Consider the following 27,957-nt stretch of genomic DNA (forward strand, 5'->3'; position numbering starts at 1 on the left):
TGACTTGAGAAAAGATAACCTATAAATGACAAAGAAAATGCAAAGAGGAATCAGATAATGAGAACTGATTGTATCATGATTTGCTCAAGGGGTGTGTCTTGAGTGCACGTTTAAGAGATTCAACAATTGTGGGTAGGTAAGTGGCAGATATGGAAGGGGGTCCATTGTTTTGCTGCATAGTAACTAAAAATCCTGTGACCATACACATTTTTGCACTTGTAACAAAAATAGGACACATTGATGAAGAGCATAGAGTGGTCTGGCTGGGATGTAAAATTAGCATCTTCACAAGTAGCACACTAACTACTTATATAGCAAAACCTGAAGCTTTCCCCTACAAAAAAGCACTAAAATTGTAGGTAGCTTGCACTTAATATTTAAAGAAAAAAAAATTTGAGAATGGTGAACCAATAATGTAATGAAGGGAGGGGAGATGGGCGAAAGCTACATTGGATACAGGCTCAATGATCAAACCACCTATTGCTTTGTAAACCACAGAGCAAGTTAAATGTAACATGTTATATGTGCTTGAGCATGTATGCACGTACACACAAATCCACACATGCACAAGGCCACACTATGGATGCAAAGAAAGACCCAACAGTTTAATCCATGTAGCCTTAAAGCTACTCATACAAAACTCAGATTTCCTGAGGACATAATGTGAGATCTAATTATGGAAGTTCCAGCATCACTGCAAATAAAATGAACCTAAACAATGCAAAGTAATAATTGAAGAGGCATTTATTGCAAAATTCTGAAGATCATAAACAATGAAGAGCAGCAACACAAATGCTGTCCCCCACCCCCCACAAAGTAAAGATAAAAAAGGGAAACATAAGGTTAGAGACTTGGGACTTTAAGAGTCAGCATTTTTAGACACATTTGTAACATTATTCCTCTGATTAAACCTATTTCACAAAAAAGGTTGCCTAAATGACATGTAAAATATGCCTCTATTTTATGTCACTCCCCTGTCTACATCTAAAATAAAGCAGCATTAAGTTACTTTCCTCTCTACATCAACTTGTTATCTACTATGATAACCACAAGTTCATCTAAATAGCAAGATTTGGAACAAGTTCAAAGGCTGTATATTTTTGCTTACCTAACCATTGGGACGCAGAAATTAAATATTGTAAAATATGTTTTCTTTCTCCAAAGGTTATCTGAAGCTTAGTACTTTAGAAATAGCAAATTGTAATTTCTCTTTTTCTCTCAAATATGGATGTCTTTAGTAAATTGAGTGATAATTAAACATTAGTTCAAGCTAGTATTTTATTGAAGATGTCTTGAAATCTAATAATTACAAAACCACTTAAATGACCTCTGTAATCTAAAGATGGATAAATTGGGATTGTTTTTTCTTAGATGTACAGCACATATAGAATCAATAACATTTGTAAAACGCTTTTTCAATTTTTATGGCAAGATAGATTAAGCTTTTTTTTTTTCTCAGTTGTACAGCACAGCAAAAAGAATTGTGGTTGATACTGAGTCAGGACTAAGGCTACACCGCAGCAAGGCAGTCAGTCCTGTAAATAGGTGCCACAAGTAAAAAAAAAAAGAAAGCATGCCGAAGACGAGACATGAATGATGGAGAGCCAGTCCTCACTATATTGGTAACAGATGCTAACAACTGCACCATCAGACCACACAGCACAGGCAGAATAACATTTCAAACTTCAAAATAAACAGCTACTTACTCCTTCAATTTGTGCTATTATCACGACCTAGTAAGCCTTCTGGTGGAAGCACATAAGCATGCATTGTCTCTGCACATTCTCTCCTCTTGCATACATGTGTGTGTGGAGAGATAACTTATATTGTGCAGGAATACAGATTTGCAACATTTAACTGTAATTCCACTAAGATTTTGAAAGCACACTTTATGTGGGGAAAACTTTCACGCTTGGAAAAACAAGGCTGTACTCAAACCTTGAGCTTCTCAGTAACAATACACCAGCACAATGGCGCCATTGCCATTTAAAGATTACTCAAGCAAGATCAGAATAACACTGAATCTGTCTTAAGTACAGACCACAAAACATTCAACGGTGGGTGGCTTTACAGATTTTTTTCTTATTACAGCCAAAGTAGCCTTGGAGAAGTACAACCACTGAATGCATGCAGAGAGCCAAGAAGCAAATGAAAAAAAAAAACATTGATGCTTATCCAGTGGATATTAAGCACTTCCCCAGCAGCATTTTAAAGCTAACAAAAGAATGTTGATTTCCATTCTTATCTCCAAAGTAACTATCTCTTAATAGTTACAGTAACCTGTTTATGTACAACAAAGGAAACGTCTTACTATTGAAATAAACACAAAAAAGTTATTTCCAAATGAACAACCCACAGAAATGTTTTCACATCTACCTTACTGAAAATCAAGTGGAGATTTTCAACCATCTGGAGCAAAATAATCAGTTTTGCAATGTCAAATGCTAACTGAATCACACATCACAGGATGTTTCTGAAATAATATCAAAAGTCTGCACAGGAGAAGGAACTCTTTCTGCAAGAGCTAGACCGGTTACCACTGGAAAATCTGTTGTGGTTACAATTTCAGTGAGCACACCTGCATCCTCATCAACTATAATTATACCTTCTGTCAGTGCTATGTGAGGCATAGCTTGCTCAGAGGTCTCAATGTTGGCAAGAGTTATCAATGGTTCACATTTGTCTCCACACAGATAATCCTCTTCATCTGATTCTTGAATTAGTTTAACATTGGAGCTGCTGGACTTATTCTTTCCTGAGCTAGCTGTCTTTGGATCCTTTTTATCAAGGCATTGGTCTTTTGGTTTCTTGCACAGACTAACGTGATCTAAAGTTGCCAGGTTCACATCATTCTCTTGGCTTCCACTAGCAGTTTCTTTCCCGGAGGAGTGTCCAGGATGAGTTGCTGTAGAAGTGGCAACAGTAGGCTTTGGATAAAATTTGTTACGAGTGTACAGATGGGACATAGCGTCAGTCTCCTTATAGGGACGAGTGTCAAATTTTCGAGGTGAACTACGAGTGGATATGTTGAAATAAGTTGAAGATGCTCTCAAACGCTTTTGTTCATCCCGAGATGAGGATGATTTCTGCAGATTTTCTGAATATCCAGCTGGTGTACATAGGGATGCTTCTGTTGACTTTGATATACCTTTTAAAAGACAAAAGAAATATTAAACAATGGCAATCCACAAAATTTAACACAACTGAATTGGCAAATGAAAAATGAAACATAAAACTAGTTGACCTGTAAACAGTGAGAGAATAGAGGTCAAAAGCATATCTTTTTAGTGTGACAAGTAGCAGTGCTCATGATAAAGCAAGCAACATTGTGACCCTGTAAAATATGGTTCTGTGCTAGAGATTACATTTTTGTTTTAGCTTTCAAATTAAAAAATAATCAGTTTCCCAGGCTAGTCAAACATTGCCACCAAGCACCAGCTTATGCTTCTGAGGACTGGGAGGTGGGGAGTGGAGGTGGAGGAGTAACCAGAGTTCAAAGGATTAATAACCATATTAAAGCTGACATTTTTTTTGTGTGTGTGTGAATGCATATCACTGATTTCTGACTTAAATGACATGCATTTTAACATGTACATGACAAGCAAAGCTTGGGAATTTTATGCTTACAAAATGTGCTTAGGAATCATGTAAAGTATTTTGCTTCAGTCTTCTGGCAGGAATCTTGATGGCTAGTATGTGTTTGAATGTTCTTACTTTTTGAGATGGGGTTAGTTTCCTTTTCCCTCTCTTTGTCTACTGGTATTGGTGTCATCTTTTTCCTAGACTTTGGTCGTGCATATGCATTCTGGAAGACTTCCTCCCCTTGGCGAACAATAAGGGTACGCCGTTTCTTGTTGCTTCGGACGCTGGCAGCCTGGCGGTTAAGATCTGTGATAAAAGACTCAACCCTGGCATTGCTGTTGCATGATCGTAACCGTTCAGGGTGAGATCGCAGAATGTGAGTGTTGCACTCTGACCTAAAAAAGGAATAAAATTTTGATTTTATATATATATTTAGTTCCACACCTTTTCTAATGCTTCTTTTTCAGTTATTAGCAATACTTTAACATCATGGGTACATTATCGCTTGATTCTTTACTTTCTTGTTTAGTGCTAAGTGATGTGAAACTTAGTTTCTTGTGAAATGGAAATGCATACTGAATCACCACAAAAATTGCCTAACATAAGATTCTCACAGACTTAACAGAGGACACGTGATACAGAAATCAGAAGACCACATTTATTAACAGATACATGTACAAGAATACTGTATTCAGCTTACGGATACATATAAAGCAGTCTTAACAGGGTGTAATCTACACTGATGTTTGGTATTTCCTGCTGATATGTGTGATTTTATTATGCACCTCTGTTCTGAATTGTTCCTCTGTGTCAAGTCATGACCATCTAAAGACATCCACTAATGGTCTCTGCAGTCTATTCTTCAACCTGGCCATCTTGTCTGACGTTTCTCACTTTGTGGGATTGTCTACATTTCACTGTAAATTTATTGTCTGATCTATGGACCATGTAGTTTTTACTTTGTTTAAATCTACAGGCAATACACTTGCTCTCTACATTTTTGCTGATTAGATTTTGGAACTGTGCATATCAATGGTGTTGCATGAAGTGTTTTGTTTGCTATACTGCTCCACATACTTCTATTATGTCCACTAATGCATCCACAGTGCCAGGAATTGGTACTTCAAAATGCAACATCAAACGAAGTCTTCAAACTAGCTTTTCTCCACCTTGCCTTAAATATGAGATCTTGCTCCTACTCTCTAATGTTGTTGTGTCTTTGTGTATTTAATTGTGTTATGGTTTGATCTATGGATATATATGCTCTGTTCATTTTTAATTTTAATCTTTGCAATATCTGTACATATACTTTTGTAAGCATTGAGGCTTCTTTCAAAGTAGGGTAAATGCACTATAAATGTGCTTTTATTGTTATTTTCCACCATATGCAGCATTGCAGAAAGAAATTATTTCAGAACCTGACGGAACTAGCTGCTTTGTTTTGAGGCATTTGTGAGCATACAGCATACATTCACAAATCTTCTTTGCCATAGAAGAAAAACAAACTAAATTCTTTGTTGCAGGAAACTCACAGATTGCCCTTAAATATTTTTTTTTCTTCTTCCACCTGCTTGACAAGAAATGACACGAATGCTGACTCAGACTTACTAGTTGTAGGAAAATTCCAACTCACCGGTTGTATGAACAAAATCGGCAAAGGCGGCACTTGAAGCGGCGCCAGCCAAGGTGTCTGATGGCATGCCTGCGCAAGTTGGAGATGCTGGTGAATTTCTGCAGACACTGCATGCAGTACAGACCAGCTTCATCCACAATCTGACCCACCTGTGGGTTATAAACATACACAATAAACTTAGATTACTTCCAGTTTTACCAGACTGAGATATCAAATATTAACTCATTGAACTCCAAGGTGTATTAAGACCTTTCCTTATAGGATTAATATTATGTCAAACCCAGATGGTAGGAACTTAACTGTACAGCTGTGCTAAAAAAAAAACCCAACCCATCTCTCTATGAAATGTGACAATAACAGGCCAGTACCTTTTAAGGTAATTTTAAATAGCCAACCAAACAACAACCCACCCACCCCCACACACACAATACATAGACCTTTTCAGTATAGCCGAGATCGAGAAATACTTATAAACATTCATGAATTAAACCTGAAATTAAAAAAAAGAAATTCTGAACAGGTAAACAGAGCCAGCAGGCATTTTCTTTTTCAAAAACTTTAATATCTGAACAGTTTTCATAAGCTGGACTGTTGAGTGAAAGTGCATTCTGAGCTCATTAAATTACACAAAAAAAAAAATAAAAATAAATAAATAAATAATTCCGCATCATTCTAATTGGACATTAAATAAAGATTTAGATGTTTGAGGAGTGAGTCTCACCTTGCGCGTGTCTTGACAGGTTAAGCGGCCTGCTCTCGCAGGCTCCACCACATAAATACGATTTGAACGGATGCGCTCTGAGGGGCGGCCTGGCTTTTTGTCTACCCAGATTTCTTCCACCAGCCGCACTGTCTTCTCATCACTCTCCATTTCCTCAAAACTCTGGCCATCAGCCTCTCCCTTGCTCTTCTCTAGTGTCCTTGTGCTTAGCCCTGACATAGAGCTGCCTTCTTCAAGGTCTTGATTGACAATCAGGTTGCCTTTTTTAGCAGAATCTTTTCCTTTAAAAAAAAACACCACCAAAAATACAACTATATATACACACACAGAGAAGCATTTTGTAAGCTAAAGTCTCTACCATCTGCCAATGACACCATAAAATTGTATTTTAAATAAACATACATTACAGGGTACAGTATTTTACTGGAATAAGGTAAAGGTCATTCCCTAATCACTTTTTAGATCGATGGGGAAAGGTGATAGACCTTGCTTTCATTAAGGTCAGCTTTATGGGTGGTGCTCATCTCCTTTTTGCTTTACTTTCTCCAACCCTCTGTAGAGTCAGGTGTCTGTTGTTATGAGTATTGAACTGGTGCACCTCTTGGTTTGGATGCCAGTGCTCTAACCACTTAAGCTCTTTTATCCACAAAAATAAGCTATTGTAAAAGCCTAAGATTGTTTGCTAATTACCTCCTTCTGCTAAGACATTTTACCAAAGCATGCTCACCTGAACTATATTCCAAGCTGTCAGCTATTCTGGAAGGTGCTCTTCGTTTTCTCTGAGGTCGCTGAAGGGTGCATCCACCTGTCAAGCATGCCTGCTGATTTAGACTTAAATGTCCTTCTATATTCTTGCCATGTGCTGCTCTCATCACTTTGGAAATGGAGACAGGCAAGGTATTTACTGATGGATCTTTCTCTCCCCACAGATGTTTTGACAAAGATTCCACATGTTGATCAAGCCCTGTTGGTCTTTTGATGGCAGAGCCCTGTGGTCGTGGTGGCTTGTTCTGTGGCAGTGATAGGCTGGTTTGTGGCAGTGGTTTAAGGGAATTTCTGCTCGATGAGTCAGCTGATGCAGAGTTCTGGCGTATTTCCTCAACCACACTGCTAGATGACATTTCCTCCATGCCTGTGTTTAAGGCTGTTGAGGACTGCAGTGAAAAGTCTGGTGATGAACTAGCTTCTAGAGAGCTTATCTGCTTTGTTTTGTTTTCTGACGGAGTGATAGCAAATTTTGTTTCACCAAGCACCTGCTTGTTTTCAACATTATTGGTCTTTGTCCAGGAAGAGTTGCACAAATCAGTGGGTGCTAAAACTTTCTCATTCTTATCTTTCTTAAAATATTCGCGGCTCATGTTACCAGCTCTGCTTTCCACTGAGCTCTCTCGACTTGAGCTGGCCTTGGAGCTGCTGTCTGTGTACGACACTTGTCGGCCCCGTCCTCTGGGTGCTTCGTCTCTGACGCCCACACTTGGGTACCTGCTTGTGCTCTCAACAGAACTCTCTCTGCTGGATCCTGTCCTTGAACTGCCATCCTCCTGGGTCCTTCTGGACATTCTTCGAGCAGAGTCTGGCCTCACATCACTGTTTCTGCTATCAACAGAACTTTCCCTGCTAGATCTAGGATTGCTGAGGCTTGTGCTTGCTGGTCTGGATGTTTTTCTTCCAACTGGGGTGTAAGGTTGAGAAGACCCAGAATTAAGAGTGAGCTCTATGTTACTGGAAACACTTTCAGTGCTGGGCATTCCATGTGCACATGGCTGCATTACTATTTGATGGATGGTGCTCTGTGTTGTTCCTCTTAAAGTTCGCTTACTTTCAGATTCTTGACTTGGCCTTGCTCCTACAAAGCTGTTATTTCGAGAAGCTTTGACCCTAGGAGTTGCCAGAGATTGTGATACCACAGCTGTCTTGTCTATAGTGCTGTTTTCTTCAAGAGCTTGTCTGCTTTGAGATTCTTTTCTTTCTTTTGTGTTGCTTGGTATTCCAGCTTTCTTTTTACTCCCACCGATCAGCACAGTGTTGTGCTGAGCAGTAAGATGACCTTGTACATGCATGTTTCGAGTACTACGCAGATTCACACCTTTTGAATTTCGTGTCTGTACTTGGGTTTCATTTTGAGCTGTGGCCCTGGAACCTGTAGATGCAACAGAAGAGACTTTTTTGCAGATTTTGGCATGAGACATTAAACTTATTTTACGACCAAACGCTCGCTGGCAGTGTGGGCAAATATGCAGAAGGTTAGGAACAGGGTTGTGCTCTTCAGGCTTTGTGGGCACAGAACGATCAACCATCTCTGGCAAACTGCCCCTTGAACATGGCTCTGTTCCCAAATCCATCACATCAACCTCTAGACCTTGTTTTTTTTTCTGCGATGGAACAAGTTCAGGCTGGGCCAAAGATGTCTGTGCCTTTTTGTTTGTAACTAAACCTTTTTCCTCAGTTCTCATCTCTGACAAGCACTGTTCTGGTTGAGACTGCAGAGTGATGCTCACTGAAGTAGCATTTTTATCTAGCATGTCATGTCCTTCTTTGTCGGTTGATTTGTCATGTTCTTCTTTGTCAGCTGATTTGTCATGTTCTTCTTTGTCAGGTGACTGGTCATTTTTCTCTTTGCCTGCTGCAGACTCTGATTGTACAGATGCTGAAGGGACAGCAATCACTGTGACTTCTGATGTTACAGACTTACAGGTCTCGAGCCTCTCTTTTTTTCCACTTCCTTCCAGAACCTTTGCTGTCATGTGTGTGCTTTCCTGCTCTTTAACAGTGGTTACAAAATATGCCTTACCGGCAGGGGATGATGTATACTTATTGTAATGTCTGGTTATTTTGTTTCCAAATGTTGGTGATCTCCGTCTAGGAACACTATTGTATACCTTTCGATAGATGTTTTCTGACTCTTCTTTGCTGGATCTGTCAGCAGCCTGACTAATTCTACAAACTCGTGCTGTAGTAGTATTTGGAAGAGATGATGATTTACTCTCTAATGTGCCAACATCATCATCCACACTGCTTTGCGTTGTTGAGTCAGGGACAGTCTTTACAGCTGACACAAGTTTTTTAGCTGGAAGACTAGGTCGAGCTCTTTGGATAGCCTTTTCATTTCCACTAGTCATTTTATCTTCAGAAGAACTGATAGGTAATTTCTTTGAAGCATGTTTTTTTGGTGAGGTTGCTGATTTAGATGAAGTCACGTCTTGTTTATAAGCTTTCTCCCGCAAGCTTTTTCTCATGCGATCTATTTCAGAATGTGACTTTTTGTGATTTGTGTTAAGATGTCTTGTCAGGCCCCAAAAGTAGTAGAAGACCCCTGGACAGTAGGGGCAAGGAAATATGGTTCGATGCCCAGAATGGCGAGCCTGGCAATGATAAATTAGGGATCGACGCCTTGAGAAATCTATCTGTTAGGAAATATACAAAGAGATGTGAACATCATGCCTATTACTAATATTATCAAACACATAACAAAGACATACAGCTCTCAAGCGTTTCCCACCCACCCCCATTTTACATACATGCACACACAACTTTCTCACTCACAGATCAGTAGTTCAGTTGTCCACTTACTTCACACAAACGGCATCGCAAGTTGTCCAAGTCCATTGCTGACTCGTATCGGGATTTTCCTTCCCGTTTTCGCAAGCGACACAAAGGGTGGACATCTACATCTTCACTACAGCTGCTGCTAGTGTAGTCATCATTGCTACCGTCCATATCCAGTTTGAGGGGTGATGTTCGAACTGCCCCAAGCTGTCCTGTCAAGCAGCGTTTCACCACAGCTTTGGCATAAAGTCCATCAGAACCTCCTTGTGACAATATGGTTATGGAGTTTGTCTCTTTGCTGGTAGAAAAACACGACCGAGAACCAGAAACAAACTGCTCTCCATTTGCCTTCTCTTCTAATGATCCATACACTGACTCCGAGGCACTGCTTCTTGAAACAGGCAATGTGGGCTGCCTGAAAGATGGTGGGATTTTAGTGGATGATTTTGCATCCTGGGTAAGTGTAATATGGTCATCTCTTAATCTCTCCACTTTCTTTTGTCGCAGTTCCCTGACAACCTGTGTCACATTCTTTAATGTGGTCTTTTCCACAAAATATCTTCCAGTGGTGACATTGTCAGATGGTCCAGAACTGTGATTAGTTTCTGAAGTTTGTTTTCTAGGCTCTCCTTGTGCACTATCTGAAGGCTGTGCAGAATCAACCTTTGCTAAACTCTCTCTAGCATGAGGAAGTAATCCTTCTAACACCAAATCACTTGCACAAGTTGATGAAGATTCTGAAGTTAAAGTTTCCTTCCCATCAACTGCAAGTGTAGGAGTTACAGTTTCAGAATTTTCTGCATGTGAAACAAACACGGCATTAGGGTTGGAGGGAATTTGAGTCAGCTGCAAGGCTGTGACTTCTTGCTGGGCTTTTTCTCTTTCAACCTTAGCAATTGCTGCATTATAAAGGATTGAAGCTTGTGATTTTCCAGAAACACTGGTATCTGACCTTTGCTCTACAGAACTTGCAGCATCACCTTCACTGACTGCTCCTTCTGAGCTTTTACTGATGACTTGACAATTGGAAGAAAGAGAGGAGCTCAAGTCTTTCTCTGGCACATCTGACAGCTGTGAAGACCTCTCGCTGGGAATTTTCTCACAGTTCTTGCGATAAGCTCTTGTAGCTGCTGTCACCGGCTTGGTCCGATCTGCACTTTGTTTTCCTGCTTTCTTTATTTCTTTGCTGCTCTTGCCTTTGTTTCCTGTTTGCTTGTCTACTTTAGATGTGTGCAGCTCTCCTGGTTCACTTGGTTCAACAATAACTACTTCCTCCACTGTGCTACTGCTAGGAAGAGGCACAATAGATTGTGAACTGTGGGAGGCATAGGCCTGGCAGCAGTAGACTCGCTTGTGGGCAATAAAATTTGGCAGGCCCCGAAAAAGGGCGCGGCACACACGACACTCAAGAATGATATCACACTCATCCTGAAGCAAAAGTCTCACCTGGAGAAAGAAACGAACAGTTTTTAAGTTGATTGTAAGGAAATAATATCTAAGGTGGTTTTAATTTGCAAAAGAATTAATAGGTTCATGGCTTACTGTCCTATACATTACAAACACATGCACACAAAATAAGATGTAACATTCTAACAAAATATATTAATTAATTTTGGGAAAGTAATGTTGTACCTCAGGACTGCCATAGTGTATTCCATTGATAATCTGGTCAACCATCTTGCCACCAGTCTGAATTGCTGTGCGAATGACAGAGAAATCTATATCGGTCACATCATCATTTCTGGTGGACATCTTTGATTTGTTTTTGTCCCGGTTGGCCATGTTGGTTCCTAAATAACAGTAGTAATAAAAGGCATGAAATATGTGAAGGTGATCAAAGATGTGAAGGTGATCAAAGACACGAAGGAAATGAAGCAAAGTGATGAAGGAAACAAAATGTAAGTTAACACTTGTGCATTGTGCACTTGTTATATTAGAAACTCACAAAGGATAGTCTGCAACTGATAGCATTGAGTGATTATGGAAAAGAGTCTTTTTCATATGATTATATATCAAGTATAAAACCTGACGTGGGTGTTCAAATTTTTGTGTACTTAAAATGGAATGCAACTTTATACATTAAAATTTAGAAAGTTTAAGAATTGTTTAGCATTTCTTTAATTTTGCTTTAGTTTTTAAACGCATTAACATAAGTCTATATGACCTTAGTAAAAAAAACTTATGTAATCGACCACTCTCTGCTCCTTTATAGACTACACACCCTCTATGGGATTTCTGGAACTGCACTAGTGTGGTTCAACTCCTATCTCACAGATAGGACGCAGACTGTGTTTGTTGATGGTCAAACATCTTGCCCTGCTCCACTTTCTTGTTGCATTCCTCAAGGATCAGTAATCGGCCCAGTTCTGTTTATTCTGTATATGAAGTTACTTTCATCTTGCATCCAGTCTCACATTTCTCATCAATCATATACTGATGATATGCAGCTGTACTGCTCCACTCCACCAGCTGAGTCTCATTCTGCTACTACCACCATAGAAGTCTGCATTAATTAAGTCAAAGACTGGATGGTCTCAAACAAACTTAAACTCAATGATGATAAAACGGAAGCCCTCCTATGTTCAAGAAGACATCCACCTTCACTCGTCTGTCCACCAAGTCACATCAAGATGGGCGAAACCAACATCACCTTTGTGTCCTTCATCAATAATCTGGGATTCATTGTCACTGCAGACATGACTTTTGCTAAACAAGTTACAGCTGTCTGTCTGCCTAATATGAACTAAGCAAGATCAGCGCCATCCATCACATTCTGTCTACTTGCGATACCAACACTCTTGTCTGTGTTTGTTTTATCCAGAATTAATGACTGCAACTCCTTGCTTGCTGGCTGCCCTGAAAACCTTCTTCACAAACTCCAGAAAGTAAAGAACTCTGCTGCAGGTATGGTGCTTAGAGCTAGGAAACGGGACCACGCCACACCTCTCCGTTTTCTACACTGGCTTCCCATCCGTTCTGCAATCCAGTACAAAATGTCTGTGCTGTGTCTTATTTTCTTTGATGGCACCTGCCCTGATTATTTCTCTGAACTGCTCTTCCCTTCCATCCTAGCTCGATAACTCCACTCCTCGTCTGATGATCGTCTCCTTACTCTTCTTGTCACCAAAGCAACAACATATGGCCACAGAATTTTTGGTTATTGTGCAGCAAGCAATAGAACTCTCTCCCTTTCCATATCTGCCACCTATCCACTATTGAATCCTTTAAGCGTGCACTTAAAACGCACCTCTTTTTTTTCTGTATTTGATATTATTCGCCGTTTAGTATTGTTGTTGATTCTTTTATAGTTCACATGCTATTATCTGTTTTCATGTCCCTCGTATGCTGTCCATGTTTTGTTCTTGTTCTTAAGTGCTAAGAGCATGCTCCTTAGCAGTGTGAAAATGCGTGTTACAAATTTTGCATTTCTTATTATGTAATGAACTCTAAATAGAGTATTCAGTAGTACAAAGTAAACTAACACGTGTTTTAAAATATCTGGTTAGCTACTGAGTTATTGTGTGGAAAAACAAGTGAAATAACACATCATGAAGAAGTAACAGCAAAAAACATATTATAGGGCAATCTTCATGGTGGGCTTCACTCTCTTTTAGAACACCAGTCAACATTTCTTCATTGGGAAGTAAACATACAATATGCCACATAGAACTTGTGGTACTAACTACTCACCATGTAAATATCTGTATATTCACATGTTAATATACTTTCATGCGTCACCCAAAACTTATTTTTTAGAGGTACACTAGCTTACATTTCTTTATAAGATTAAATTCATTTTGCTTTTATTCATCATCTGAATCATGCCTTAAAAATTTATCACATCCTGGTATCAGAATCCAACCATAAAGTGTAAAATGCTGTAATAGTCATTTTCTGCTAGCACTGATAGGAAGGTTAGTTTTCTGTAGATAGATTTGATGGATCTATGTACATGCAGATCTGAAAAAAATTCATTGAGTCACACGTGCTTTTCATAATTTACTTACTGCACAACGATTAATGGAATACCACCACAGTTTCCTATAGTATGGTTACTTTATTATCATGTAAAATCCGTACAGCTTTTTTCTCTAACAAGGCATCACAAAGAAACTCCTTTCCACAGCCCCGCGCTACACCTTGCTTATGAAAATGGGTGAGCTTGCACAATCTAACCGACCTTTCAACGACTATTTTATAGTGCTTGAAACTAGTTTCAGCTCTATCCGGCACAAATGAGTGAAAAAGGTGTATAAAGTTTTGACTTCTATGCTTACCGATTCATGAAGTATGATTTCTTATGCTCTTTCAAATAAATTTTGACAACGATGAGCTCATGAGCCAAAAGGGCTAACCGTGAAACCCGTCGCGAGGCATTGTGGGTAGCCTTGACGGGAGTATTTTTTTTCCTCCCCCTTCCCTGACTCTCTACATCCGGGGAAGCTGGAGAAAATGTCTGGCTGTGTAGAAACGACGACAGCTTGGTAGGCAACGGCGACCATGTGAACTCACTGTACATTTTCTTCAGCTCTTTTATAGATCACACAGAGAGAGCGTGCTGTCCTTCTCGTTTATTTATTTTTACAACAGTTTATCGGTGAAAGACAAGAGCTGCTTATACATCATGTTTTATCCACTTCTCCAAAGTCAATGGACAACTCTATTGAGTGCTCTTCAGACACTATATATACATGTAACAGGCAGATACTTCTGAAAGTGTCTGAAATCCTTCGTGAGTTAATTTTTCCACTCCCGATTCTGTGTATCTGCATGCAGGACAACAGACTGAGGCTGAATTATAATGGAGCTGTCTGAACCATGGATGTTTTTTAGGGGGATGTAAATGTTGTGGTATTTTTTGTGCTTCCTTATCTAGCTGCCCTGAATTGCCCACTGGGATAAATAAAGTGTGATATTTATCAAGCAATATTTTGATAGTTGGTGCATTGCAGTAATGGTAGTTTTCAATTTTGAATAATACCGTTTGTCCTGTTCCTTGTGATAAACTTAATTATCTTGTGGCTTGTCACAGTGAGTTTTCTTATCTTTACCAGTCTGGACGTGCACATGTGTGTGCCTATCGATCACTGACACAGTGTAAGCTATATAAAGAATATATATACCTTAGATCAGTCTTTTGTTGTTTGTGTTGTTAAGTAATCGTGAAGTTACAGAATTTTCTTAAAAATCTCTTTTCTCGAAATTTTAAACTGTAGATAATAAGTACTTAAGTAGTTAAGAGTGGCATTATTTACAGTAGTAACTTTTTTCCATGGATTTACAGGAAAACTTGAGATTTGAGAAGAAAGCAGGTGGCATGGCTATTTATAAACATCTGTAGTACACCTAAAATGCAACAAAGTAAGGTAAAGCCTCCTTTTAAAACACTCTTAAAATTGAGCATAGACTTTACATTTTTATGAAACTAATTTTATATAAATAGGCAAAAATATTATAGATTAGTTGCCATATCAGGATTATTAATTAAGCAAATTGTAGAATGGATAGAGAACTGTAGTTTATTGCTTTGAAACCTATCACTGATAAATGGTAACAGAGACCTTTTTTTTTTTTGTCTCTCAATCTTATATTATTATTTTATAAGCATTATTTGTGTTTGTGCTTCAGTGATATGCACTAGTCAGTATTTATGTTCCTTTTGTGAGTTCATTGAAATACAGTCATCACTTACAAGATGATCTCCATACAGGGTGACAGCTTTTGCCAAATATCTTAAACAAACAGTTAATTATTTAGAGCACTAGCTTAATTCACAACTACAAAATATGTGATATTTAAATTCTTTGTTATTTTTGTTTGCCTTGGCTTCACATTTTCATGTGCTATAATATTGTTGTTATGCGTGAAGCACAGACTCAGTTCATCAAGGAAAAAGTTCAGGAAGGCAAGTCTGTTACTGTTGAATGGGAACCACTGGCTCCTGCTGGACCATGTGTAGCATTTCATGCAGCCTGCATAATCAGGGGGTCACTGTTCATCCATGGTGGAGTGACAGAAAAAGACTCCAAGCTACCAAGCAGTGGGCTGCACAAACTTGACTTAAAGACGTGCCAATGGACCGAGGTCTTTTTCATTGTTTTATTTCATTGACCAGATTACAAACATTTTGTTTGGCTTGCAGTAGTTCCTCTTGCAATTTTGTTTGTTTGAAATTTTATTAGAACTCAGTTTCAAGTTGGATACTCCTAAAAGATCATGATTTTAAAAAGTTGGCAGGATAAATGTCAATGATTTGTTATAATGGAGGCTTATCTGTAAACAGGATAACAAAATAAAATTTACGGCATTATAAAATCAGAATATATCTGATTTGAGGCAAAAGCTTCCTGTTTGCATGAATACATAAATTTAACTGAATGATAAAGTGTATGATTTCAGGACATACAAATTCACAGATTTGTAGATCAAATGTAGCAGCAAATTTCTTTTGGTTAGCTTCGAGCTCCAGGTAGCCCAACATTAAGCCACCATACAGCTGTTCCATTGGAAGAGAGATATATTATTCTGATTGGTGGCTGGAATGGCCGAGTGCGCACACCAGAGGTCCATGTCTATGATGTTAAAGAAAATCAGTGGGTGCATGTAACAACAGTAGGATTTCCAGACGGTGCAGGCCTAAGTTCACACACTGCTTCTTGCCTCAGTTCAGGAGATGTAAGTATTGCTATCAACATGACCAAACACCTGAAGTAGGTTTAATTACTATTTAAATTTAAGTGTCATACACCCATAATTGTTTTGATTTTTAAGTAATTATCAGGGATTATGACTAGTGTGCTGCTGTCATAAATAAAAGTAAGAGCCAGAGTTAGACCTATCTTATACTTTGCTATGCATGGGCCCAACTGAGGGGGGCTGCCCAAATCCAGGTCTGCTGGCGAGGTGTTGTTGCAGTCCTATGCTTCTCAAGGAGTAACAAGGAATGAACCTATACTTTCGCTTATTGTTCTTGTGACAGATATTAGTGATTGGTCGTGAAGGAAGCTTGCGAACCCAGCGTCGCCACGGCAATGTATATCTCCTTTCTGGCAAAATATCATCAGGAAAGTTTTGCTACACTGAATACAGCTCTGCAGTTTCATCTCGCTCAGGGCATTCTGCATCATTTGTTGGATCCAAGCTGTGCATTATTGGTGGACGCAGTGACAATCTATTAGAGGTGATTGTTTTTTCCCCTTCGTTAACATCAATGTATTTTGTCTGTTTTTTTTTAAGGTTTAAATGGTCGGGGAGCTCCCAAAAAATTGTATGTTAATAGACACGCCTATTGAATTGTTCATTACCATGGCTTTTGACTGAAATGTAAAAATTCAGCTAAATAATTGTCCTCAGTTCACTTTGTTGCTGGTGTATATATATTGAGAGAGAGGGAGTGGGTAGGCTTTTGCTGACAATAAAAACACGCATGGGCCTAGATTTATTGGTCTATTTTTCTATAAACAGTGTACTTTGTATGTGGATAGGTCTACTTTTTGTCCTTAATATGACATTTCTGCATTCAAGTCTCAGTGCAAGACAACTATAGTTACTATTGTTATATGAAATATCAATTTTTCACAGCAAGAAAACCTGAATGTTTAGCAAGATTGTAAAATGTGTCTGTCTCCTCTGTTTGAACATGCTACAGGTGATGCAAGGCTTCAAAAGTCCTCCAGAATCCACTTGTAAGGTTATGTCTGCTTTAGCAGAGGCAGTTAAAGCCAAATGCTTCCGGAGTTTAACCAAAATGCCATGTGGACGTAAAAATCACAGTGCAGTATCAGGATCAGGTGTTTTGTTTATCCATGGAGGTGAAACATTTGATGGACGAATCCGGGAGCCAGTGGGGCAGATGATGTTATTAGCATTTACTCCTCTTACCCAGTTTTATGATCTGGGCATATCCAGGTTGGGCCGTGCTGGACATGTCTGCTGTCACACAGAAGATGCCATTGTCATGCATGGAGGTCTGAGCGGAAAATCGAGTGTACATGGAGATGCTTACCAACTTTTTGTGCACACATGATACTCAAAGCTTTGATGGGACTTTTTATATGCTGCCATTTTCTGTGGTTTTGAAAAAGGATAAATTTTCTGAAGGATAAGCAATAAAATTATTCAAAAAACAATAATCTGTGACTGATGTTTGTAATGGAATGGTCTAGCTACACTTTGAGTGCTTGGTGATTGCCAATTTATGTATTAATAATTATAAACAGCAGGTAGGATGTGTATACCTTCCCTCTCAATGGTGATCAAGATCATCATAATGAAAGAAAAGATTTGTAGGGGTAGTGGCTAGGGGGAGAAATTGGAAGTTGTAGATATTCCAAATTAGTAGGACTGACATAAAAATTTATCACACTTCGATCAACACCATAATCTGACCACCCTAACAACCAATCAATGCACAACACAATCTATAATGAAATTTGAACAAGTCTCATGTTAAAACATGGGCTTTGAAAAATGAAGTATAACCTAGTGGGATATTTTTAAGCTGTGTGAACTGAAAGTCAAAGCCAAGATTAAAATCAAAAAGCATAAAAATGCCAAGCATCACCGATTCACAACATTACTACAACAAACTCCTGGAATTGACTTGCAGCATCTAGCATATACATCTAAACACCCGATCTTGCTTTGATTATTTAAAACTTATCTGCAACACAACCCGTATGCATTCTTAATTGGTGCTTTTCAAAACGCATCTTGCATGTAAACTTTTTTTGCGCTTAAAACGTAAGCATGTCAAACTGAAGTCTTGTCGTCAAACGGTTATTCAGTCCCAGACATCAGGGCGTGTACTTGTTAAATACAAACCACTATATAAAACAAATTAACGTATTGAGCAGCACTAATCCATGTCATACGCTACATAGCATTAAAAAGCTCCAAATACTCAAGTACTTGGCTGCGATCTTAGTGTTTCTACTGATGCCAAGAATAGCATGCAGCCATGGATTAGGCTGGTGAAATTTGGGGAAAAAGGGAAGAATTTATAAATCATTAACCATTTTGTACTTTAGTATCCTAAACGGGTTTTTGGACAATAACAGAAAGATAATAAAAAAAATTCCTGCGTAATGGAAAATGGATTTGTCTATGACAAAGAAAGATTATTTTCCTCGTGTGTTCCTCTAGCGAAGTCTCAACAGATAGTTAAGTATTTGTAATACTTTATATATGCACATCATTTTGCTTTTGTTTTGCTGTTTTGTTTCCGTAATCCACTGCTGAATATTTTGTTTTCATATTTATCAAGGTACACGGGTCTGATCCATAGTAAATGTACCGAAAGGTTAGGACGCCGATTAGTGAACCAATCAAATGAAAGCTTGCAAAGGCACTAAAGTTGTCTGGATCGTCGCCATACTCACCGGGTAAGAGGCATGCTGTTAGATGCAAACGACGTACAATTACGTACACATGCAAATATGTTTATACAAAATAAATTGTGTTTTTTGTTTAGCTTCGGTAGTTATATTCGTAGGGACAATACAATTTAAGCAAAGACTGTTCTCGCTATGTTGCAAGAGTCCACGATTCCGTTACTTGACTTCGGAAGACGTGGCAGTGGTCTGTGTAGAGCGATACTCGGGTACCGATTATTCATTAGTATTAGGGTAGCACATTAACGCTGTTTTAGTGACAGGTGTCCACGTTATTTAAAACCTATCCATAAATTAGAATGTTAATTTAAGTATCTACCAGGTCGAAGAATTGTGTACTTTAAATTTATAGTTCTTAATCCAATTCCTAGTCCAACCACATACTTGACACACCCCGTTGTTGGACCAACTACTGTTATTATATCAGCGATTCAATATTTTGTATTCTGGCATTATAACCGAAGAAAATAAATTTTGATAGGGCATATATGTCAGTGTTTCAATGATGTTGCAATGAAAAAGCATCAAAAGAGACATAAATTACTATTATTGCTTGTGCATTGTTGCCATGCGTTTCTGTAGTATTTTTGTGACATAACATTTTAGATTTGCTTTTAAAACATTTTTTTCGGGTTTTTCAGGAAGAGTAGAAAGACAGATTTATTTTGAAGGATGAAATCAGCTACTGGATCTTGGGGGCCACAATGGCTGCTGCGAATGTCTCCAGACAAGCAGGATACTTTATTGAAAATGATGGTGTTGGCAATTGCTGCCATCTTATGTAAGTTATTATTGATGTAGCAGTTATATTTGTAAATGTGTACTAACTCACTGAAACAGGCATCCACTTTGGCTTTAAAGAGTCAAGATACACAATATGTATTTGGTAAAGAATGTAACATAGACTGGTTATATCAAAGGACAGGGATTAATACTGCCTTTTCATGTCATTCATATTATGCTACATGAATTTGTTGACATACTACCTTGCTTTTCTCTTTGTTTGCTTCAGGAAACTTGCTTCAGTCAGTTTTATATATCACATGTATAATTTATAAATGAAACTATTTGTACACATGCATAAGTACACATGCATAAGTGGTTGGAGATAAGAGAAATGGAGTGAGGCCATTGTGAACATCACTTACTTTTATCATTCATTTGCAGCATTTTCCACACGTCTTTTTTCTGTGCTGCGTTTTGAGAGTGTCATTCACGAATTTGATCCTTACTTCAACTACCGAACCACACGTTTTCTGGCTGAAGAGGGTTTTTACAACTTTCACAACTGGTTTGATGATAGAGCTTGGTACCCACTGGGACGTATTATTGGTGGCACAATATACCCAGGTAAATGCAGTCTTAAACTTGGTCATAAATTAAAAATGGGACTGTCATTCTGATTTTAAATGAAAATGAATTTAATAATTAATAAGTAGGGTTAAATGGAAGTAATTGTTTGTTTATATAACTGTGGCAAATTGATTTGATACCAGTTATTAGAAAATGTTTTGGTTACTTCAACCTGAAGGGAAAGCGAGCATTTCTGAAGAATATGAAAAGACCATTTGTTTTTATTGATAGTGCTTTTAAAATTTTGCTCTTTCCTTCTTTCTCTCGCAGTCTTTTATCATGGAAATCTTCAGTTTATTCATTTAATCTCAATCATTTCAAATATCTTTCATCATCTTCAAGAAAAAAAATGCAGCATATAAGTCATTATTTTACTTATTTATGCTGGTGTAGGTTTGATGGTGACTTCAGCGGCAATCTACCACTTCCTCAACTTCTTCCATGTCACAATTGATGTGCGCAATGTTTGTGTCTTCCTAGCTCCTCTTTTCTCCAGTTTTACCACTCTTGTCACATTCTTTCTCACGAAAGAGTTGAAGGTGAGTAGGCTGTCTATATTGTTTGTGCTGAATATGCATTGAGTGGTAGTGCAGTGATATATTGTTATTGACATATGAGTGGTACTTTTAAGTTCACTGGATAGAACACCTGCACATTCACACCATACATTGTAAATTATCTTGATCATTCTGTTTCTTTTGACTCATAAACTGCCGACTTGTCATTTGGCAATGGCAAGTAATAATGGCAGTATCATCATTATATGTATATAAAATTATTTACTTTAAAGTGAAAGAGGCTTAACACCAGTCTGACAGGAAGATAATAAAGTCATTTCAGCAGCTATAAAGGTATTTTGAGATTTTCGGATATTGATTGCCCCTCTAAAGAACCCTCCACTTTCTCGACCCACCCCCTCTTTTAGGATGCAGGAGCAGGACTTGTGGCAGCATCCATGCTAGCCATTGTGCCAGGTTACATCTCCCGCTCAGTGGCAGGCTCATATGATAATGAAGGCATTGCCATCTTCTGCATGTTATTGACTTACTACATGTGGATCAAGTCTGTCAAAACTGGGTCACTCTACTGGAGTGCCCTGTGTGCTTTGGCCTATTTTTACATGGTAAGAAGACGTGTGTTCATGTACATATGTGAGTGAGAGAGAAAGAGTATAGGACTTTGTTTCAGTATAGTTTTTATAACTTTACGCTAATCAAGTAATACAGGGCTAAAGTAGAAAGGGCCCATCACTTTGATGATAGCAATAGATTCTAAGGGCAAAATGATGAGTCTCTGTATCCAATGGCTAAAATGTTCACTATAAGCTTGAAGAATCTGTGGATGCAGATTGTGTGATGCCTGCTTTTCCTTTGCAGGTATCCTCATGGGGAGGCTACGTCTTTCTCATCAACTTGATACCTCTACACGTGCTTGCCTTGATGATCACTGGTCGCTTCTCTCACAAAATTTATGTGGCATATTCTACTGTAAGATATATTCTTTATGGGGACTTGCATGACCCAGTTTACAGGAGCATCGTACAGTGCATGTTTGGGTTAGAGAAGATGGCAGAAAATGGGGAAAACAAAATGAGTTGAAAATGGTTGCTGGAGTGTGCTTGTGTGTATAAGTTCTCATGATCATGAGCATGTGGACAATTCTAAAGACTGATTCTGTAAGCATGTGCATGCATGTAGATATGCATGTGCTATGTAAAGCTGTAAAGCTTGACTGTTCTGAAGGAAGTGTATTCGGGATTTAATGTTAATACAAGTTTGTTTACTGACTTTATCCATCCCTGTTTTTTGCAGGTGTATTGCCTTGGTACCCTCCTCTCTATGCAAATCTCCTTTGTGGGCTTCCAGCCTGTTCAGTCATCAGAACATATGGCTGTAAGTCAAATGGCAGATGAGATGCGTGTTGTATATATTATGAAAGCATTTATGCATGGAAATATTTACTGTGTAAGCAGCATTTATTTGAGGGTTAATTTTCTGGAATTGTTTAATGTTGAATGTAGACTTTGCATAAAGAGATAACAAGTGTCTCAGTAGTTCATCTCAGGGCAAGTCCTTAAATGATGGCTTGTATGTGTCATGTTTTTCAGGCTCTAGGAGTCTTTGGACTGTGTCAGATCTATGCCTTTGTTGAATACCTACGTTCTCGTCTCTCTCGAGAGCAGTTTGGCATCCTGTTCCGCAGCCTTGTTCTCATCACTAGCGTGCTGGCTTTTGGGGCAGCAGCCGTGGCCACTGCTCTGGGCAGTATCCTTTGTTCGGTTGGTTATAGAGAGATGGGAGATCTGTTAAAAACACTGACAAAATCATCATATAAAGATGCACAAGATTTTGCATTTCAAAAACTAGCAGACTGCATAGTTTCTTTTATGGACTATTACCCATCTGTGTGCACGAGTGCCTATGCGTGTTTACAGTCTAAGTAAATGTTATGAAATCATTTGCTTTTGCTTATGTGTGAGTCTGGCCTCTTAAAGTTTGCTTGTGACATTTTTACTAGTGTTTTTGATTTTTCAAGATTTGAATGTTGGAGAGAGAAGTTTGAGAGTAAAGCTCAGCAGATGGACATGGTGTTATTGAACAAGTGTAAGTGGCAGTTATGGAAACTTGCTTAGTAGTTGGTTTCCTCAACCCTCTACTCCAGAAATCTCACCATGGACGGGGCGTTTCTATTCCCTTCTGGATCCTTCATATGCCAAAAACAACATTCCCATCATCGCCTCAGTTTCAGAGCATCAGCCAACAACCTGGTCCTCCTTCTACTTCGACCTTCAGCTTCTTGTCTTCATGTTCCCAGTGGGTCTGTACTTCTGTTTCACTAAGCTGACTGATGCCAACATCTTTATCATCATGTATGGGGTCACCAGCATCTACTTTGCAGTGAGTTCTTGAAAGCATTAATATCAATATTAATATTAGTCTTACCATTTTGTGTTAAGGGGAAAAGTAAATGTGTTTGGAGGAAAGGGAGAAGTGTTTGGAGAGTGCAAAAATACATGCACATGCAAGTAGTATGGAATTGAGTTCAAATTGTTAGCCAAAATATGTGTAACATGTTTTGGTGTATATACCTGGACAGGGTGTGATGGTGCGTCTTATGCTGGTACTGGCACCAGTTATGTGCATTCTCTCTGGCATTGGTGTCTCTGCTATCCTGTCTGCCTACATGCGCAACCTTGACTCAGGGCGCCGTGACAAGAAAGCTAAGAAAATAGACTCTACTTATCCACTTAAAAATGAGGTATGCTATCATGCTTTCCCTCTAACCCTACCCCCAAACCTCCACACCGTAGGACATTCCAACCCTTATTACTGCCAAGTATTTTGTTTATCCTTTAGCGGTTTGATTGGGACTAAGAGAATAGTTAAATGAATTAAAGAAAGGTGCAGAAAAATAGGTGTGCATAGGAACTTTAATGCACATTTGTATAAAATCTGATAAAAATCTCAGGTAATGTGAATTAAAAAAGGATTTAAAAAAAAATCAGGGTTAAGAGATTATGGCTTAATGTGGCAAACATCTTTCTTGCTCAGATTGCAAGTGGCCTGGTGCTCATTGTCACTGCATTCCTTATCATGTACACTTTCCATTGTACATGGGTGACGTCCGAAGCTTACTCCAGTCCTTCTATCGTCCTCTCTGCCAGGGGAGGTGATGGTAGCCGCATTATCTTTGATGATTTTCGTGAAGCATATTACTGGCTGCGACATAATACTCCAGAGGCAAGTTTGACTTTTTTCTCCCTATGTGTGCGTGTTTATATTTATATATGTGGGAAAGTAAAATACCATCTATAGTAGTACAGCAAAACTTGGTATTTTTTTTTCAGTTGTCTGTACACTGATTCTTATCTGTATTCAGCCTGTCATGTATGTATGGGGTGCAGTTTGCCTTTTCTGTTCACTTTGTTGGTCATAAGGTCATTGCTTGCTTGCTTCAGGATGCAAAAGTTATGTCGTGGTGGGATTATGGCTATCAGATCACAGCAATGGCCAACAGAACCATTTTAGTTGACAACAATACATGGAACAACACTCATATATCCAGAGTTGGACAGGTGAGATGGTCTTTGTGTTTTTTCTGTAGGTGATTTAAATGTAAACAGTCTGTTGATTTCATCCTGCTGAAATGGGTTTCCTGTGAAATAATGTTAGCATACTCTTATGGATGGTGTAAACCCTGAAGTCTTGTGGTTACTTATGCACTGTGGCAAGCGTGCCTTGGTAGCAGTTGTATCAGCTGAGCCATAGGGTAAAAGTAAGAGTCCCATAGCCACAGGAGCAGTGGACCACCCCATCAGGGACTCTCTCTGTAAAGGAGAGCTCAGCTGCCCCTTTTTGTTGTCTTTCATATTAAGAAGTACTTATTATGTGCCTAATTTAAGGATTGAGGTGCTCCCACACAGCTACTCAAGCTAGAAACCCAGGAACCTTGCCTCATAAATCAGGTATTCGTGTGGGCTTGGCAAATTTAGCATTTTTCTACAGTTAAACCTGTCACACCAGCTGTGCTGGTCATGTTCATCATGCCTCTAGACTTGTCAAATATGTCACATCAGACTTGGCAAAGTGAACGTCAAAGAGCCAGTAATGACCGATTATGACAGTGCTGTACACTACTCATTTTGTTAATGCTGAAGTGACTTAAATGTCAGGCTTACTGGTCTTGCTCATAAGGTTTTTATATTCTGTTCATTTCTGTGGTTGCTATTGTTGTTAAAATAATTTAGTAACAGTGTTTTCGTTAATTTTTCTTGTGATAGGCTATGGCATCGACAGAAGAGAAGGCCTATGAAATAATGCGAGAGCTGGATGTAAACTATGTGTTGGTCATATTTGGAGGCCTTACTGGATATTCTTCTGATGGTGAGAAGAATTAGATCTTGTTTTCTGTTTAATTGGTAAAATAGAACTGATGAAAACTTGGGTCTACAGTTTTGAAGATTTGTTTATTATAACAGGAATAAATATTTTGTACCAATGTCAAATTTAATGGTGATTTTGTTTGTGTTAGACATTAACAAGTTTCTGTGGATGGTCCGCATTGGTGGAAGCACAGAGAAGGGCCGTCACATAAATGAGATGGATTATTACACGCCACAAGGGGAGTTCCGTGTGGACCGTGAAGGCTCGCCAGTTCTTTTGAACTGCTTGATGTACAAAATGTGTTATTACCGCTTTGGTGCTGTGTACACTGAGAGTGGTAAGTGCTGTCGGAGAAAGAAAGACTTTTCTACCCTACATGCCTTTTTTTTTTGGAGGGAGTGTTGTTATAGCTGTGTGCATGTGATGAAATTTAATGGTAGGTGCATACACTTGCTCCTGGGAGTGGGAGGTGGTGTTAAATGAAAACGGAGGAGAAAAATCTCTGATAACCTTTAGAGCTCATTGATCCTTTTGCTTATTGAAATGTGTTCAGTAAAATATTAAACTTAAATATAAAACGATACTCTTTTGACAAATCTTGCAAGTAGCATCTCACCAGGCTTATTTTTCTCTCATGCAGGTAAGCCCACTGGTTACGATCGTGTCCGCAATGCAGAAATAGGCAACAAGGACTTTGAACTGGATGTGTTAGAGGAAGCATACACCACTGAACACTGGCTGGTGCGCATCTATAAAGTAAAGGACTTGGAAAACAGGGGTGTTTAAACAGCTGTACATATTTCCTAGAATCTTTTAGTAATACACCTACACATGGGTCTTGGGCTGTCAGGGTGTTAGGATTCTTATCTCAAACTCTGTTGTTGATCCTTTGATGACATGGCTTTTTCTAGAATCCATGAATGAAACGCCTGTCTTCCTGATAAATTTGCACAACTCCCTGTCAAAAAGAAGTGCTAAAGATGGATATAGACAATATTTTCTTGGCTGAAATAAATGCTTTATTATTCTCAAATGATAGATGCAAATATGCACCTTATATGTATATATACACACACACTTAAAAGGACGAAGGATTATTCCATCATCTGAACTTGTTTCTCCTTTTGATAATCATCAGTATCATCTATGTTAAAAGGGTGAATATGTATAGACTGTGTGCACAACAGCCAGATGTTGTAGACTGTATGCAAAATACAGCTTTACTTTTGCCTGTATGCTTGTTGCCTAAGTAGCTAGAATACATTCAGTGGCTGTATGCTTGCAATATTTTCAGTGCCCTTTAAACATATTATGCCCTTAGGTTTTTGACACATCCAACTTTCCAAGGCTAATCATAATTATGGTATGAAGAACAGTGTTTATGGCTAACAGTTCAACATCATCCTTATACACTGGCGTTCATGATTAAATAAGTTATATATTTTACAATTGTTAATATATTGTTTTGTGCATTTTTGTTTTGACGGTATCAGAGTTGCTTGGAATGCACACCTGCAGAAACTTTCATTTGCTCTGACAAAAACTGGCATATCTTGGCATTTTATTCTTCTACTCCATTCATAACTTAATACTCACAAGAGGAAAAACAGCGCACGGGGCACCATCAAATAAAACACAAAAATAAGACAAAAGCAATAGATAAAAAAAAAAAACCCTCTTAAAACGTATCAATATATGCAATGGATAAAGTACTTTGTAAAATACCTTCCCGGTGTCCTTTTACAAAGGTCATGTTTACATGCAAGTTCTATTTTGTCCTCGATTTGTAAACAATTTATGACCAAAACAAGACCTACCCAAACTTGGATGTTGGCAACATTTGTTCAGCAGTTGTCACTTAGTTCTTTACAACTTCCTCCATTGCTAACAATTCTATGATTTTTGCCCTCACACCAACAGAAACTTGACCGCTTAACATTTCATCCTAGATTAAAAATCGGGAGACAGTGCACAAGAATTGTGCATGTGAAATATTCAGTAACTGCAAGATCATCTACTGCTCCTTTTTTCTGCTTATAACTGCTGTTTTATGTGACTGAGCTCTGGAGCCAAGACTGAAAACCACCAAGAATCAGCGTGCTTAACTCCCAAGTCCTCTAGAAGGAATTTGTCTTGAAAAACACGTTTTTGTAATGTTGATAAGACTGGTCCTTTACACACATCATTAGCTAAACATGGCTTTAAAACATTTTTTGGAACCTTCGGGTAGTTTGCTGTGATCCAGCAGCCATGGTGCAGTGTCATGTCAGGCCCCAAGTGTGCAGTGTAGCATGTAGAAAGTGAAGTACAGTCTTAATTGTATGATTATTGTAAGTTGCTAACAATGTACAGGTTTTCTGTTAGAAGTGAAGAATGTACACACACCACAATTCTTGCTTTTACCCCTTCTCAAGGTGGGGGGAGGGGAATCAGCCAAAAAAAAAAATGGTAACCATTTGTTGCCAAGATGAAGCCTCATCACACTCCAAGTATTTACTGCATAATACTGACGTAAATGGGCAGTGACTGAAAGTCAAACTAATGACAGTTGATAGCCAGAGCCATTGTGTCAACATTCTCCAGACAAATTAGCTTGAAACTAATGTTACATCTTCAATGACAAATAAGGTCATCTAATTGGCCTCTTGCAGAGTTAAGTCGGAAAATGCTTCCATATTTTACAGTGTATATCTTTCCATCACAGGAATGAAAAAACCAAAAAATATTTCACAAAGTGAAATTCTCACACTAGTGAGTTCACCCTACAATGCTATCCAAGACAAGATCTTGGGCATTTACATCACAATCAAACTCCTACAACAACAAAAAATCCCTCTGAGCACAGGG

General features: G+C 38.6%; 3 protein-coding genes across 7 annotated transcripts; 2 read left to right on the forward strand and 1 right to left on the reverse strand.

The window, feature by feature from the left end:
• Positions 1-584: 584 nt before the first annotated feature.
• Positions 585-13,875, reverse strand: LOC112562314. Its single transcript, XM_025235497.1, has 8 exons — positions 13,760-13,875; positions 11,115-11,272; positions 9,507-10,928; positions 6,664-9,340; positions 5,937-6,217; positions 5,216-5,364; positions 3,715-3,977; positions 585-3,148 (listed from the first exon to the last, which is right to left on the reverse strand). Exons 2-8 carry the CDS (start codon positions 11,262-11,264, stop codon positions 2,454-2,456), a joined length of 5,637 nt encoding a protein of 1,878 aa, XP_025091282.1. The 5' UTR covers positions 11,265-11,272; positions 13,760-13,875; the 3' UTR covers positions 585-2,453.
• Positions 13,876-13,890: 15 nt separating this feature from the next.
• Positions 13,891-17,614, forward strand: LOC112562315 (kelch domain-containing protein 9-like). 5 transcript variants are annotated; one of them, XM_025235498.1, is made up of 6 exons: positions 13,891-13,966; positions 14,767-14,848; positions 15,357-15,566; positions 15,939-16,157; positions 16,462-16,662; positions 17,131-17,614. In XM_025235498.1, exons 2-6 carry the CDS (start codon positions 14,834-14,836, stop codon positions 17,506-17,508), a joined length of 1,023 nt encoding a protein of 340 aa, XP_025091283.1. In that variant the 5' UTR covers positions 13,891-13,966; positions 14,767-14,833; the 3' UTR covers positions 17,509-17,614. The 5 variants fall into 5 exon arrangements, with proteins under 5 accessions (XP_025091283.1, XP_025091287.1, XP_025091286.1 ...); XM_025235502.1 differs by having other exon boundaries at positions 14,767-14,843; positions 15,352-15,566; XM_025235501.1 differs by having other exon boundaries at positions 13,922-14,214; positions 14,767-14,843; positions 15,352-15,566.
• A 1,121-nt stretch (positions 17,615-18,735) lies between these two features.
• On the forward strand, positions 18,736-26,556 carry LOC112561370 (dolichyl-diphosphooligosaccharide--protein glycosyltransferase subunit STT3A). The gene is made up of 15 exons (XM_025233821.1): positions 18,736-18,865; positions 19,516-19,655; positions 20,042-20,224; positions 20,621-20,766; positions 21,153-21,350; positions 21,604-21,714; positions 22,039-22,119; positions 22,335-22,491; positions 22,889-23,124; positions 23,324-23,485; positions 23,779-23,967; positions 24,186-24,302; positions 25,008-25,110; positions 25,259-25,447; positions 25,751-26,556. The coding sequence occupies exons 2-15, from the start codon at positions 19,547-19,549 to the stop codon at positions 25,894-25,896; spliced, it is 2,127 nt and encodes a 708-aa protein (XP_025089606.1). The 5' UTR covers positions 18,736-18,865; positions 19,516-19,546; the 3' UTR covers positions 25,897-26,556.
• The last annotated feature ends 1,401 nt before the right edge of the window (positions 26,557-27,957 follow it).

The sequence above is a fragment of the Pomacea canaliculata genome, linkage group LG4, assembly GCF_003073045.1.
Source record: "Pomacea canaliculata isolate SZHN2017 linkage group LG4, ASM307304v1, whole genome shotgun sequence".
Classification (NCBI taxonomy): domain Eukaryota; kingdom Metazoa; phylum Mollusca; class Gastropoda; order Architaenioglossa; family Ampullariidae; genus Pomacea; species Pomacea canaliculata.